Source organism: Chlamydotis macqueenii, chromosome 2 (assembly GCF_036417535.1).
Source record: "Chlamydotis macqueenii isolate bChlMac1 chromosome 2, bChlMac1.mat, whole genome shotgun sequence".
Taxonomy (NCBI): domain Eukaryota; kingdom Metazoa; phylum Chordata; class Aves; order Otidiformes; family Otididae; genus Chlamydotis; species Chlamydotis macqueenii.
Window position 1 is genome coordinate 22,135,967 of NC_141557.1, and position 15,927 is coordinate 22,151,893.

Here is a 15,927-nt window from a genome sequence, read left to right on the forward strand (position 1 = left end):
CTATCTGAAGAGACTCTGGGCTATATATAGGTTCTTAATGGCTTTGATTGCATTACAGAAAAGCAGAGAGAATGCAATTTGCTTCTTCTCTAAAAGCAAATCTGTTCTGTTTCTTTTCATCACAATTCAGAAGCCTTAGCAGGAGTGTGCAGTAAAACATTATATTTTGTTATTGTGAAAGGTTTGTCCACAGTAAAATGCTAATAGTCTTTACTTCCCTAGCTTACTGTGAAATCACTTTTGTTAGCCTGGGTTGTTTCAAGCTAGTGTTCTTAAAAGTCATATTGTTGCAAAAGTGAAAATTGTTATTTTAAAAGGGACAAAAATGAGATCTCTTTTACCTTTTTGTGATGGATTGTAAAAAACTTGAAAGAGATGTCTTTTGAAAAGCGGAAGAAAGTTTCTGGGAAGGAGTGTTTACAATAGAAATTACGGTTTTACAAACAGAAAAGCTGACTGCAGAGTAATAAAGTGAGGCTATCACAAGACTGAAGTGAGATGATCTTTAGCATTTGAGAAAAGAAAGGGCTTCTAAAAACTGTTCTGACTTTTTGTTTGCATATTGTTGATGTTGCTATTAATAGTCTTTCATTGTCCATGACTAATGAGGTTCTTTTGGACAACAGAGCTCTTTATTAAAGTTTCAGCATTTAAACATTTCCTAAAGCACCCATGAGGCCCCCAGCAAAACCAAAGAAAACAGGATATTGCATTCCTGACATTTCTAAGATTGAAAAGATAGAGAGAGGGAAGGAGGAGATTCTTTCAGGTCTTCTTTGAGTCACATGGGGAAGAAAGAAGAGTAGAAGTCTAACTAGTGTATTAGCGTACTTAATGTAGAGCATCTTTTAAGCTGATTTGTGAAAAGTTTGGATGATGGTTCTCAATCTTTCTAAATGCGTACTGAGGAGCTGCTATAGCCAATTCAGTTGTGAGTTATTCTACTTGTCATTGTTGGCTCCACTATGCATCCTACTTGCATACTTTCACATCGTGATATCAGCTCACTATGTGTTAGATGGTTTGGCTTTATTACATAAATTACTTATTTTAGGGAAAAAAAAACCAACAAACCTGCATTTACTGTACTAGCTTTTCCCTCCATTCCTCAGTTGAATATCTGGATGAGCAGTTCAGAGTATTGACGAGAATCTCAGAAAACGACAGAAGAAAACCTTGCTGTCAGTCAGTCAGCTCTTCCTTAATTCACAAAGACTTGAAGCACCAAAATGGAGCTGTAAAAATAGCACAACCATGGCAGAGTCTTAGCACAAAAACAGAATGCCTTCCTATGGGAAAAAGGGGAAAAAAAAGAAAGGAAATAATATGGGGAAATGCAAATCCAGGACAAACACACTAGGCAATGAAGTAAGTAATCATTCTTGTGTCAAAGAGCTTTTCTTCTTCACCCCCTGACGGAAATGCTGAAGGACAGCCCTTGTACAAGGAGGAAACAAGGGACTGAAGTTGGAAGGAATAAGAAGGAAGTTTTATTTTAGATGTCAGCTGAGTATAGAAGGTCTAGGAAACTAGCCTTTAATTCAGTGCTTCCCAAACTACTGGTCGTAACTGTGGTTAAAAGAGGGTTGTGAAAGATTGGAAAAAAAAATCTCAAAATTTTTAATTTCAGCTTTTTAATGCGTATATTATAAAATCAACTATTTTATAAAGAGAAAAAAGTAATAAAACCAAATTATGCTGACTCATCACTATCAGAAGTTCAGTTCTCATAGACTGGGAGATGAGAGCCAACTGTAATATCTGGCTGCAGGTATAAACACGTATTGCTACAGTCTAAGGTGAGATTCTCCAAGCAATCTCCATGGCTAGAGTCCAAGTCTTGTGTGAAGACAAATGAGCTCAAAAAGGGATCACGCTTGCAAGAAGTTAAGGACTGATACCAGTTTGTGAGGACTCATGTAACTATAGCTGTGCTTGTATGATTTACTCAAGCCTTTGTGCCTGATACTGTTCATAAGGCAGGCATGTCCCTGCTAGGAAATGAGAGGCTGAGAGATGGGAGTTACTCTGCTATTTCAGGTTTTAATGCACTGTGTAACATTTTCAGAGCTTTTAGAATTTCAGACCTTCTTCTTTAAATCAGACCATGTATTAACGATCTTGGAGCAGGTCACAGACCTAGAGACCGGAAGAGATCACCTGCAATTTCTTGTCACAGACCCCTGAAATTCATTCTGGGCTCACTGTATTGAGCCCAGGAACCAGTGCTCGTAGAGACTGAGTTAGAAGTTGGAGAACACACTTCCTAAAAAGTGAGGTTGAATCACAGTAAAATTTTTCTCCTGTTGGGCAAAGGTTAAATCCTCTCTTGGTTGGGGCTTCAATTCAGGCTGAGATCTACCTTTTAGCCTTCTGGGAAAGAGCAGCCATTTGGTACAGGAAGTGATGTCTTTCTCTTTTCATCCAACTGCCAGTATAAGCTCAGGAACAGAGAAGAAAATAGGGAACGGAAAAAGGCTCAGCGCTGGTCAAATCCCCCATCTTTCCTGTGGATGGAGGAGTGGTTTCTCCTTCCTCCTCATCCTGCAACTCCTGGCTGGTGAAGGGAGAAACCATCTCCTGCTTCCCGGTCTTGTCTAGAAAAGGCAGAGGAGACCCTCTTGTCCCCCAAGGCCACAGTTGTGTAATACTTATGGGAGAATATTGGTCATGGACAGGTTAAATGGAGGAGTAGCAGAGCAGGCAGGGAAGAACATAAGACAGCCATAGTGATAGAGATGAATGATCTGTCTAGCACTGTAGCCAATCTCCAGCAGCAGCCAACAACAAATATCAAGGAAATTGTACAGTCCTTGTGATACTTCGCAGAATATTCACCCAGCTCTAACCAGCTGGAGAAGCAAGATGTCCCTGAGTCAGAGATGGCATCTTAAAATTTAGTAGCTCTTAACAGACATTTATTCCATGAATTTGACCAATCAGTTGTAGAACTTGCGTGAACTTTTGGTACCCACAGCAACATGTGGCAAGGGACCCCATATCCTAACGGCATGTTTTGAGAAGAAGTAATTCTTTTTGCTGCATCCCATTCAAGTCTTGAACATTCCACATCTTTGGATATGCCCTGGTTCTTATACTGAAGAGACACTAAACAATTCTTTAGTCCACTGTAATTTTACGGACCTCTGTCATATTCCCTCCCTCAGCCATATGTTTTAGCAATCCTGTGGAAGGAACCCTAATTTACTTAATTGTTCCTTGTGCAGAGGCAAAAGGCACACCAGTCCAGATGATGGTTCAGTCTTGCAGTCACTGCTGCCTCTTCGTCATACATTTTCATGTAAAGAGCAGTGTGTAAAGTGTGATTTATGTCTGACTAAAGCATTGCTTCTAATAAAGCTTTTACCGTTGACCTGGGTTTTGAACTTATCCAACACACAAAAAAGCTGTATCTTCCCTACTGAGGACAAAATCAGAATTAGTATTTCACAAAACAATAATCCCAAATCTTTTTCATTGGCGTCAGTGATTATGTTTCTGCAAAAAAAATAAAGTGAGTGAGGAACTACAGTCTGGCCTTGAGGCTACGTGGCAGAGCAAAACCCACCATCATCAGATGAAACTCTCCCATCCACTGAAACAGGATGGCCATATCGAAACTGCCTTTTGGGAAAGGTTTTTGGTCCAGACTATTCTCCAGACCATTCCTGGCCACTGTCTGGGAGAGTACTAACTTACACACTCTAAAATCAGACCAGAGTCTGTGCAAACAGTGTAAAAAACACGCTCAAGCTCATGCCCTGACTTAATATTTATTTCACTTGTGTAGCCACTCACTGCACAAAGACAACTGAATGGCCACATCATCCAACATCATCCCTAAAACCAAAGGTTTATCTAGTAGAGCCAGCACACAGACAGGGCTGTTTTTCCTTCTCAGTAGCAGTTCTGTCGGTGTAATGACCAGCTGTCTTCAGCTGCCCTGGCATAGAGCTTGCCACTGTAACAGTAACAGACCTCTACTCTCAGCCTTGGCATTGTGAAAATACAGGGATTTTTCTAACCTTTCAACAGGGAAGATTTAGTTTTTGTTATTAAGCACAACCCTTGGTTTACATCTCCACAGTTTTTCAGGGAATGACTTCTGTAAATTGTGTCCTACTTGCAGACACTCCAGATATTATGGAGATGTTATGTTACTCCAGAACTATTCCTTTATCATCACAGACAGGGCTGATAATATGGTAGTCTCCACTTTGCATACTCAGAGGTAGTGGGAAACTTTCAACCCTGGGAAGCAGGAGAGGCAGAAAAATGTGCTGATAATCCTAACAGCTGTGTCACTCCAAAAGCATGCAGTTGCCCTCTCTCTGTGATGGTATTCATCACTTTCAACCCAAAGGTATTCCTCACCTAGCAGAATTGCAATGCCAAACAGTAGTGATGGTGGTAATGAGTAGAGGGATGCTTCTTTCTCTGTAGTTGTGTAAGAGTTAAGCAGAACCTGACCAAACTTTATAGCTGGATAAAGCTAGTGAGAGGAAGGCAGATTAAGCATGACAGTGAGATAGATTGAATGTACCAAGCCAGCTCTGTGCTTTTGATGTGACTGTTCAGGGGAACAAGCAACATGCAGCTTTCCCAGTCTTCTAAGCATGACACTGACAAACCTTGTACTATACTTACCTGAGGTACTCAGTGTACCTCTCGTATGCAGCATGTACCCAGTATTTGAAGGAAAAGACCAAGTCATCCTCTTAAGCTACATCTACACTAGTAAATTAAATATGCTGTTCTCTGGTTCTGAACTGTCACTAAACAGTCCTTGTCAATACAACGAAACTCACTTTCTTGCCAAAATAGGGTTGCTGCTTACTCTCTGTTGGAGATTAATAATTGGCATGGGCCAGCTGCTTTAGGGTCATTCTAATGATACCACTACAAACAGCACAAGTGCAGCACACAGACACATTCTCTGGCACTAATTTACTAACACTGACATAGTGGTAACCTCAGTGTTGATCCATTTCAGTTTTCTGAGAACTCTTAGGGTCGTGTTCTAAGGTCACATTCAAAGGAGACGATCTGATCTCACTTGTGCTGCTGTAGTAAATACTGACTTAATGCCGTTACTCTGAATTGACAGTCATGTAAAAGAAAAGGGAATTAAAGAAATAAATGGAGGGAGCATTGAATGGAATGAAAAAGTGTGCTTTTTTCCTCAGTTTAAGTGCAAATGCAGTGGCAGTTGGAAGGAAGTCTGTGTAAGATTCTGTGCTGCACTTTTCAGTGCCAGGGTTAGGACATGGCAGAGTAGCATCATACTGTATCTGAGGCTGTACTGGTAAGGCCCGTAGCACAGCTTGTATAGCCGTGGGATTCTCTGTAATAGCAGTTCTTCCAGGTTTGCCAGAGATACTCTGAAATCCTTACCTCAGCACAACATTCCTGGCTGTCTTCTATGCTGGAACATCAGAGCAATGTAATGATAACTCGCAATATAGCTTCCACTCCACTCCACTCCCCAGTAAATCTTTGGTCCATCCTGAGCTTTATTTATGTCGTCAAGGGCTGGAACAGGGAATGAAGCCCCAGTTTAAGCATATATTCTGAGTTGTAGTTTATTTTATTTACAATTGTATTTGTCTTTTTCTACTGGCATAGTTCAAGTTTCATAGGAACAAAAGAAATCCATAAATCTGTTTAATGGGAAATAAATTTGTTTCTTTTGGCTTCTGGGCATCCGTTCAAAGCTGATCCCCACTGAGTGCTTGGAGTCTGTGATTATCTAGGTGATGGTGCCACACTTCCAGCTGGTTCATCTATCTGTGCAGGGTTCAGGCATTTGGAGGCTGTAAGGTTTCCACCCTCACATTTCAGCATACGTTCAGTCGCTTGATGGCTGATTATAGCTGAGCAAATAGTTTATAATGAATAACTTACTCAACTCATTAAGCTTGCTTTCTTCTTGTGGCATATCCTCCAGCAGATTGTGGTTTCTTCAAATGTGTTTGTGAGCCAGGATGATTTAACCAGTTTCTTTTAACAGTGTGGGTGGATTCAGAGCAGTGCTCTAGATGAATTCACTATTCAAAGACTGTTGATTAGTTCATTAGTTAATTGCTCAAATAAATTATACACTATTGTTTCTGCTCCTTGCCTGTTTAGACACTTGTGTAAGTTTTCCTTATTAACTTAGTCACCCTGAAGTCCGTGGCACTGAAGCTTCATTTTCAAGGTATCCTGCTTTTATATAAACACAGCTGTTGGCCTGCTCTTCTGGTTATTCTTTTTAGTCTTTGTTAGAACAGGGAAATGTATAAAAGCATCTTCATGCCTTGTTATTTTAGACTCAGTTATTATCTTAAGAATACCATGTAGTTAATATAAACAAATGACTCTACAAACATTTTAAGAAGGAAACAAGTGTAATAATCAGACAAAATTTCCTCAGAACTTCAGTAATACAGTCTAATCTTATTAAAATAGGAGTATTTAACAGCTCCATCTGCTAAGTACATTAACTCAAACAGCAGGAAGAAAACCCTCAAGTTTCTTTCTGAGAGGCAAGAGTTCATAATTTCAGCATTCATAATTCTTTTGAGAACAATAGGCATTGTGCCAACAATATCACAAATTGTAATCTAGTGATGATTTAATTATTAAGTTAGTTCAGGAGATTTGTGGAAGACAAACAGATTAAATGAATGAGAAGCATCATCTGCTCTGGTAAGAGAGGACTGCTGAGCGTGGGAGCTAGAACAAGGGAGTGGGTTCTGCCAAAAAATGCAGGAAAGCTGAAGTGTTTCTACCAGCTAATTATGTTTTCACATGAATAATCAATCAGAAATGTATTGACAAGCCAAGAATCTCCTGCAAATATGTTAATGTAATGGCAAATTATTATCTGTGTAATTTACAGGTATACTTTTCTAAAATTCTTTGAGATATTTAATAAAATTACATTATTGTGTCCAATGGAATATAAGAATAAAGCAATTAATCCTAGTAAGTGGGGATTTACTGCAGTGATAGAACATTAACTGCTCTCTAAACGTTGTGTTGTGGAAGAGACTCATTCAGACAAAAGGGGAGCATTGAAATGAATTAGCCTTAGGTATTATCCCTAACAGACCTGCTACCACAATGGCTGAAAAACAGAGAAGGAGCAAGACAGTTGAGAATGGTAGGACCTGGAATAAAGTGACTCTGTTCTGGGTGCTGGTTGTTTGTGGTGAGTAAAGTTGTCTTGAGTAAAGTTGACGGAACTGGATAATCCTGTGTCCTTTATTATGGTCAAGCCTGAAGTAATGGCCATTTATGAAATTTTATTCTGGACCTTTCCTACTGAGATTTGTGAGTGTGGTGCTCTGTAATCCTAGAAAACAAATAGAAATCTGATCATAGGCCTTTTTGACACATGATCCACTGAGGGAAATAAAGCAAAAAGGCTCACAAAGATTTTTTATCAGTTTCCAGTTATGCAGTTTTCTCACTCTCTTTTATGAAATTTCCATTAGCACTTGTACTCAGATAGGATTTTAATTGTTTTCCAGTTCCTATTTATATTATGCAATTAAACTAACAGACTACACAAAGTAATGTTTAAAACTGTCAGCAAATCATTCTGAGTCCATAAAGTCAGTACTTTCCTTCCTGTATGCTGGTGGAGTTGCAGTGGGGAGGTGACTCAGCTACCTATTGCTTCATTTTTGGGTTTCTCACAAGTGAAATGTGTGCCAATTATGTTGTCCTTCATTGGCTGTTGTTCTTGGCCCCTGTCCTCCCCCTATATGAATGAAGGGGAAATGGTTAACAACCATCTACGCCACTAATACACCCACAAGTCTATGGGGCCGGATGGGATCCACCCAAGGGTACTGAGGGAGCTGTCAGAAGTGCTCACCAAACCACTTTCCATCATTTACCAGCAGTCCTGGCTAACTGGGGAGTCCCAGTTGACTGGAAGTTAGAAAACATGATGGCCATCTACAAGGAGGGGCAGAAGGAGGATCCAGGGAACTACAGGCCTCTCAGTCTGACCTCTGTGCTAGGGAAGGTTATGGAGCAGATCACACTGAGTGCCATCACATAGGATGTACAGGACAACCAGGCGGTCTGGCACAGTCAGCATGGGTTCATGAAAGGCAAGTCCTGCTTGACTAACCTGATCTCCTTCTATGACAGGGTGGCCCACTTAGTGAATGTTGGAAATGCTATGGATGTTTTCTGCCTACACTTTAGTAAAGCCTTTGTCACGGTCTCCTAAAGCATTCTCCTGGAGAAACTGGCTGCTCATGGCCTGGATGGGTGTACTCTTTGCTAGGTAAAATGCTTGCTGGATGGCCGGGCCCAAAGAGTTGTGGTGAATGGAGTTAAATCCAGTCAGTGGCCAGTCACAAGCAGTGTTCCCCAGGGCCCCAGTACTGGGGCCAGTTCTGTTTAATATCTTTATCAAGTGATCTGGATGAGGGAATTGAGTTCACCCTCAGTAAGTTTTCAGACAACACCAAGTTGGGCAGAAGTGTTGATTTGCTTGAGGGAAGGAAGGTGCTGCATAGAGAGGGATCTTGACAGGCTGGATTGGTGGGCTGAGGCCAATTGTATGAGGTTCAACAGCACTAACTGCTGGCTCCTGCCCTTGGGTCAGAACAACCCCAAGCAACACTGCAGGCTCAGGAGAGTGGCTGGAAAGCTGCCTGGCAGAAAAGGACCTGGGGCTGTTGGTCAGCAGCTGTCCGAATATGAGCCTGCAGTGTGCCCAGGTGGCCAAGAAGGCCAACAGCATCCTGGCTTGTATCAGAAGTAGTGTGGCCAGCAAGTGTAGGGAAGTGATCATCCCCCTGTACTCAGCACTAGTGAGGCTGCACCTCGAATACTGTGATCAGTTTTGGGCCATTTGCTACAGGAAAGATGCTGAGGTGTTGGATTATGTTCAAAGAAGGGCAACAAAGCTGGTGAAGGGTCTAGAGCACAAGTCTTATGGGGACTGGCTGAGGGAACTGGGGTTGTTTGGAAGGCTGAGGGGAGACCTTATCATGCTTTACAGCTACCTGAAAGGAGGTTGTAGTGAGGTGGGTGTTACTTTCTTCTCCCAAGTAACAAGTGATAGGGTGAGAGGAAAGAGCCTCAAGTTGTGCCATGGGAGGTTTAGATTGGATATTAGGAAAAATTTATTCACCGAAAGGGTTGTCAAGCTTTGGAACAGGCTGTCCAGGAAGGTAGTGGAGTTACCATCCCTGGATGTATTTAAAAGATCTGTAGATGTGGTGCTTAAGGACATGATTTAGTGGGGGACTTTTCAGTCGTAGGTTAATGGTTGGACTCAATGATCTTAAAGGTCTTTTCCAACATAAACAACTCTATGATTCTATTAATATATCTTGTTGAGACCGGAGGCAGGACTTCGTTGATCTTCCTACTTCCTCCAGTTGGTTGAAGGCTTAGTCAGCATCATGGCAACTTTCTGCCCTTTATCACATGGTGTTTCAGGTCTGGCACAGCCACATGGCAGAAGCTGCAGGTAAACAGACCAGCTTACAAAATCCAGTGTGCCTTTCAGTGCCATCTGTGAATACTCTTTCCTTAACTTTTTATGATAATTTTATCTCAGAAAGTGGATTTTCTTCACCAGGTAACATCTTGCAAGCCTTCCATTCAGTGACAAGTAAAATTTGAAATAAACATTGGGATTGTTTAAATTTGCACAGTGCCCCTTGACTTCAGTTAAGTACATGCCAAAGACACTTGTTTCAGGATTAAGCTCTATGAAGTCCATCAGGTGGGATTGTAGTGCATACAGCCCTCAGGCTGTGTTGAAGTGCAAGTTGAAAATTCCTTCAGAGTCACTCTGTACTTGTTAGTTTGTTAGTTTTTGCAGTGTGGTTGTGAGCCCACAGCTCATTTGTTCTACAACAGCAATGAGGCAGAAGTGCATGGCTGCTGCCACCAGCCTCTCCTTACAGATACCCACTTCTCTGAAGGATATCAGCTGATAAAGGATCTTCTCAATGAGATGACATAGGCAAAGTGGTCATTTACTTAAATCTATGAGGTCCCTCATCCTTCTGGAAACATCAAATATGAGAAAGGAAGGAGTGAAAGAGATTTTGTGATTCTGATGCTTCACTGTCTGTCTTTCTCAATTTGTATGCATTTTAATCTGAGCTTGAAAAAAACATCTCACAAATGTGAAGGAGCAAAGGTTTTCATATGCTTTTTTTCAGGCTCTGTTTGGAAGGGTTGTAAGTAGTTAAGCTGGCTTTTTTTGCTATGTAATTCCAAATTGCTTGTTAAACTCCTATTTTTCAGCTAGTGACCTTTCATCAGTGACATTGCATGCGTAGCATTAACAAGCAATGGATAAAGACAACTTCTCTCTATTTTTAGGAGGCGAAAGTTGCCAAACTTCAGATAATTTAGACATCATCTCATGCATTTTTTCATAGAAATCATTAATAACTTTTCTTCTGCAGAACACAACAAATTCAAAACTTCTACTTGTAGAAGTGCTGTGTTTTGATGTGTATTCAAATCTCATGGATTCATATCAATGTCAAAATTTTTTTTTTCCAATACTGGGTATAGGAGTTGCACCCCATAAGACAATCAAAGAAAGAAGAGTAAAACTACTACTCTGTAACAGAACAAGTAGAAGCAAAGCAAAATCTGTAATGAATCTTCCAGTGAATACTCTGCTTTAATATATAATGACTTGGTCCTTATATTAGATCGTAGATATCACTACTGGGTATGTTTGATTGTTTGCATATTTATTCTTAAGTCCATTTTCCTAATGAGTAGTTTCACTCATTCAAGCTCTTTGGGTCAAGAATAAGCATGGATTAGACCAGAGAATAAAAGACATAGAATCATAGAATCATAGAATGGTTAGGGTTGGAAGGGACCTTCAAAGGTCAGCTAGTCCAGCCCCCCTGCAAGGAGCAGGGACATCCCCAACTAGATCAGGTTGCTCAGAGCCTCACCCAGCCTGGCCTTGAACATTTCCAGGAATGGGGCCTCCACCACCTCTCTGGGCAACCCGTTCCAGTGTTCTACAACTCTCATTGTAAAAAATTTTTTCCTAATATCCAATCTAAATCTACCGCCCTCTATTTTAAAACCATTACTCCTTGTCCTATCGCAACAGACTGAACAGCCTCTCCCCATCTTTCTTGTAGGCCCCCTTGAGGTACTGGAAGACCGCTATCAGGTCTCCCTGGAGCCTTCTCTTCTCCAGGCTGAACAGCCCCAACTCTCTCAGCCTATCCTCATAGGAAAGGTGCTCCAGCCCTTTTATCATCTTTGTGGCCCTCCTCTGGACCTTCTCCAACTGGTCCATGTCCTTGTGTTGGGGGCTCCAGAACTGGACACAGTACTCCAGGTGGGGTCTTAGCAGGGCAGAGAAGAAGTAAGAGCTTCCAAATGAGAGCAGGATGAACACAGTCCTGGCTGTCCTTAGACTATGTCCCAGTAGGGCCTTTGTGATGCTGCCATGATTGAATGTCCTCCTCTCTTCTGCTGTTTTTCCAAACCTGGCTGAGGTGGCAATGCAGAAAGATTGGTCATGGAAAACCAGTCTTTTGGTGGCTGGAGCCTATCATTGCTCCTCTAGATCCATTACCCTCTGTCTTCAAATAAGCTAGACTCTGTCCTAAAGAAACCAGGATTTAACTGTTAAGCAGATGTACAAAGTCCCTTTTAATATATAAGTGAGAACACCGAGATAGCGGGAACCTAAGTCCACACAGCTGTAGGTACTGAAATTAAGAGTTCACTCATACTAGTGAGGTTAACTCTATCTGACAGACTAATTCTTTTTACCTTCAGATTCAAAAAGGCTGCATTTTATTAAGCTTACTCAGGTTGTTTGTGCAAGCTTTCCCTTGTGCCCATGAAGGGTTGGAGTGCTTTATTTTTCAATGAAAGATCAACTTATTAAATAATCACAATACCAAGATCTGGATAAGTCTTGGATATCTACCTGGTTTGTCTCTGCCATAACATAGCCCTGTACAGAAACCTTTTGAGTTATCAAGTCTGGCATGGAACAATGTCCTAAGCTTATTGCAGAATTCATTAAGAGCGCCCAGCTGGAAACAGCAGAATGGAAACCCCTTTCTTCTTGTCTTTCTGTTCATAACATAATGTTTCTTTTTCCTTTAAAAAAAAAGCCCAAACAAATACAAAAAAAAAAAGCCTGAACAACAAACCTAAAAAACCAAGAGAACGTTAAATCTTTTGGGGTCACTGCCAGTGCTGCTGTCAGGAAGCTGCCAGGAAAAATTCTGCCATGTGCATTGTGTAGCTTTTATGGTGATGGCTTTGTCTCAATTAGCTGTTTATTTAAGAAGAAAATATCTTTAGGTTTTGGTACTTTGTGCAAGTTGTCTATAAAAGCTGCTAATGAAAAGGACTCATAAATGTCCCAAAAAGGAGATAGAAACAACACTCATTTTCTTCTGCTATTTAAAGTGTTCCTGACCCTGAAGCATGTTTCTTTAAGGCCAATGGAAGTAGAAAAAATGTAGATGTTGTACAAAAAGAGAATCAGACCCGTAAACTGTCTGTGCCTCCTCCTATTAGAAGATTATTCAGTGGAATTCATTGTAGGACAGGCTGTTACCCATGTGGCGTACTTGTTTAATCTTGTGAAATCCTCACCATCTGAAAGGCAGACAGAGCGCTGGAAAACACGCTGCCGGACCTGGCCTGAACCCACCCAGCTAATTAGCATCAAAGCTTTGAATTTGCATCGTGCTCAATGACTTCAGGGCTTCTTAAGCAAACCAGCGTTCAAACTATGGGAGCAGCAAATAAGAATTTGTTTACAGCTCTGAGTACTGGTTTAATTAACTCATTTAGATCAATTTAGGTTGCCAGTCTATCACTGCAAGGTCTGTTGTAAAACTTGGTCTTCTGAATTGGACGTGTATAAATCAAATTGTGTGATGACAACTGTGGAGTGAAAGGGGTGCCCAAATGGGCACTAGGGGGGTTGAAAATGAAAAAAAGCTCTTTCTTTTTCTTGAACTGTACTCCAGCTAGAGGCAGCGGGAAGACTGATCCTTTTTTCTTCACTGCTTGGCTCCAGCTTTTCTCCAGCAGGCCTGTGTGCTCCAGCAAACCAGTCTGGATCTTTCCAGAGAGTCCTCTGTGGGGACGCCAGGCAAAAAGAGGAAGTATTTGGGCCTGGAGATTCCCAGCCCAGGCCAGTGTCCAGTAACAAAGATATGCCCAAGGGCTGGTGTAGCACTTGGGTTGTCGACTCCGTCTGTTCCAAACAGGGAGAAAGATGGCTTTAGAGGGATAACTATTGGAAGCCTTAGCACATGCTGCTACAGTGCTGAAAACAGAAGAAACTATGAAATCAGCCATCCTCTCACCTGTGTGTTGTATTTGTGTACGCAGAGACGTAATCCTTAAATTAATAAACAAATTACTTACAACACAAAGCAGGATGGGAGGGATTGTCAGGAAGAAATTTTTAACATGACCTGTACAAGAGTGATGACCAAGTGGTTTGCATCTCCTTGTGTACTGGGCAATTAATGCTTTGGAATAAAATGCATAGGGGTTAATGGCATCCTTTTCCCCCTTTAATGCAAGTTGGAGAGAAGCGAGATTGTGGCATGGGTACCCGTGTATTAAATAGATCGGCACTTACTGGATACAACCAAAACATTTATGAGCCCACCTCTGACAATGTGAAATGTTTTCTTTCAGATACATTGTTGAAAAAATTTCCTAGAAAGGAATTACCACATTTGTTGTTTTTTTGTTACTGCATTTTTAATATAAATAATCTAGTTTAGTCTGGAAAAAAATGTATGAGAGGCTTCTATATAGTTCTTCTGAAACTGTTTTGTTTTTCCAGATTTAATTGTAGGTGCATTTGGAGCCGGAAAAGCAGTTGTTTACAGGTACGTGGTAAATACAATGAATTTCTTAGTTTACAGTTTTGGTGGGAGATCTGCAAATAAACAAATTTCACATTTCTGTGTTTTGCTGGTGCAATGTGTGAAAGATGCTCATTACAGATGCTAAATTAAGCATCTTGTGAGAAACAAATGCTTTTTTCCCATGCTCAAAACTTGTCATTTTCAATTAAAATTTCCATGCTTAGTCTTAGCTCAAGAAATTTCTTTGGGAATGTTTGACTCCTCAGTTAATTTTAAATAAGACAAGAAGGGAAAACCGTATCTTTTTACCTTTAAAACAATGTCACACACGTTCCTATAGTCAAAAAATTATTGTTACAGCTCATTAGAGAGAGATTTTAAAAGCATAACACTGAAAATTTGTTTCTTTCCTGGAGGAATGGTACTAGTAAGATTTTTAAAGTGACTCTGATTTTTTGGCAGTCGTATACATTAAGATGTGAAGTATTTATTGAAAATAAAGACTGCTACTTTTAGCTTCAGTTTGGAAAAAAAAGTACAAGACTCCATTTTACCAATCACACAGTTGTTGCTGACAATGGATTTTCACTAAATGCACGATTTGATTAGAGGTATAAATTAGAACTACCAAATACGTAAACAAAAATCTGCTGCTGCCCTCTTAGTCCAGCCACGACTACAGTTCTTTGTATTTAAATAGTCACCATCCGTTGCTGCAACAGTGTGATCATAAGTATTGATTCCTGCCTGTCTTCTTCTTGTCTGTATTCCCAACAGTATCTGACTGAGAGAACATGTGTTCTGCTTCCCAGCTGAATATTTGTCAAAGCACGAGAATTTAGTAAAACAGCAATGTTAGCTCAATTTAGCCAGCACTGTAGATGCAGTGAGTAGACCTGATTTTCCTACTGCCCTATTTAAGAATCGTGCAAACACTTTGCAATACATCACTTTACAGTGGCATGAATGACTGCACAGGATGTGAAACACTGGAGAGTTAGATCCAGTGTGTATTTTAGATAGCAATAAAAAATGTGTTCTATTTAATTTAAGAAGGTGAATAGCAGGAGGCCCTCAGTCTTTCCATTTCCTGGCCTAAGTGTATCAAATATGCAACATGTCATATTGGAGAAACAGAATTTTATTAACTGAAATTTGCTACAAAAAAAGTTTTCCCTGTAGCACAAAAATGAAGAAAGTCATTTTATTTGTTAATGTCTTATTGAATTAATATGGAGCAGTAATCATAAAAGCTCAGCTGTGGATTAAAATATGAAGAAAGTAATTTTCTAATAAGCTGGTTTTGCCAGACCTGTAAAATAGTACTGCTGTCTCAAAAAAACCAGAATTTAGACCCTTTTTTGTTTTCATTTGTCTTCTAAATTGCTCTCAGGTATAGATTATCTCATTACTTCATAACAGACTGTTATTCAGAGGGATGGTTTCCATTACCACAACTATATATTCACATACTCAGCAGAATTTTGTGATGATTATTCTTAATTTCCAAAGTCAGTTGTCTAAAGACACGTCAGTCAGAGTTTACTTTATTATTGCCTCAAGATATTCTAGAACAACTTCTACTTTAACCAGATTATATTCATTTTTTAAAGAATCTTAAACAGAGACAGCAAGGCTGAATATGTCACTGTTAACGGGGGCAGTATAAAGCAAATCCGACAGTAGAAAATAGTGGCCAAAGGACTGCTGTAAATCCCAAAAGGCAGACTCTAGCCCTTTGTGAAAATCCAGTGTGATGAAATGTGTCTGATGTGCCTCTGTCCCAAGTCACATCTATTGTTAGATATAGGATACTGTTTCAGTGATGCTGTTAACATGTGACTTTTTTGTGAAGAACTTTCAAAATGTCATAGTAGGAGGTATTACAGTTTATGATTTAAAAAAAAAAACAAACAACTTATTTTGGGTAGGAGCAGCATTATAAGAGTGTTTTCTCCCAAGTAACCCTACATTACCAGATTCTTTGTGGCCGTTTCAGTTACATGTTTTCTCTGCTGCAACTTAGGTACTAATGTGCTCCTTATGTGTGCAGTGACCCTTATTT

The 15,927-nt window shown here is 40.3% G+C and overlaps 1 protein-coding gene across 1 annotated transcript in view; it reads left to right on the top strand.

Annotated features, from left to right (window-relative positions):
* Positions 1-15,927, top strand: part of ITGA8 (integrin subunit alpha 8) — a 115,315-nt gene that overhangs the window by 31,786 nt on the left and 67,602 nt on the right. The window contains exon 14 of the mRNA XM_086741462.1: positions 13,838-13,883. Within this exon, the coding sequence (XP_086597588.1) occupies positions 13,838-13,883 (46 nt within the window). The remainder of the gene's footprint in view (positions 1-13,837; positions 13,884-15,927) is intronic.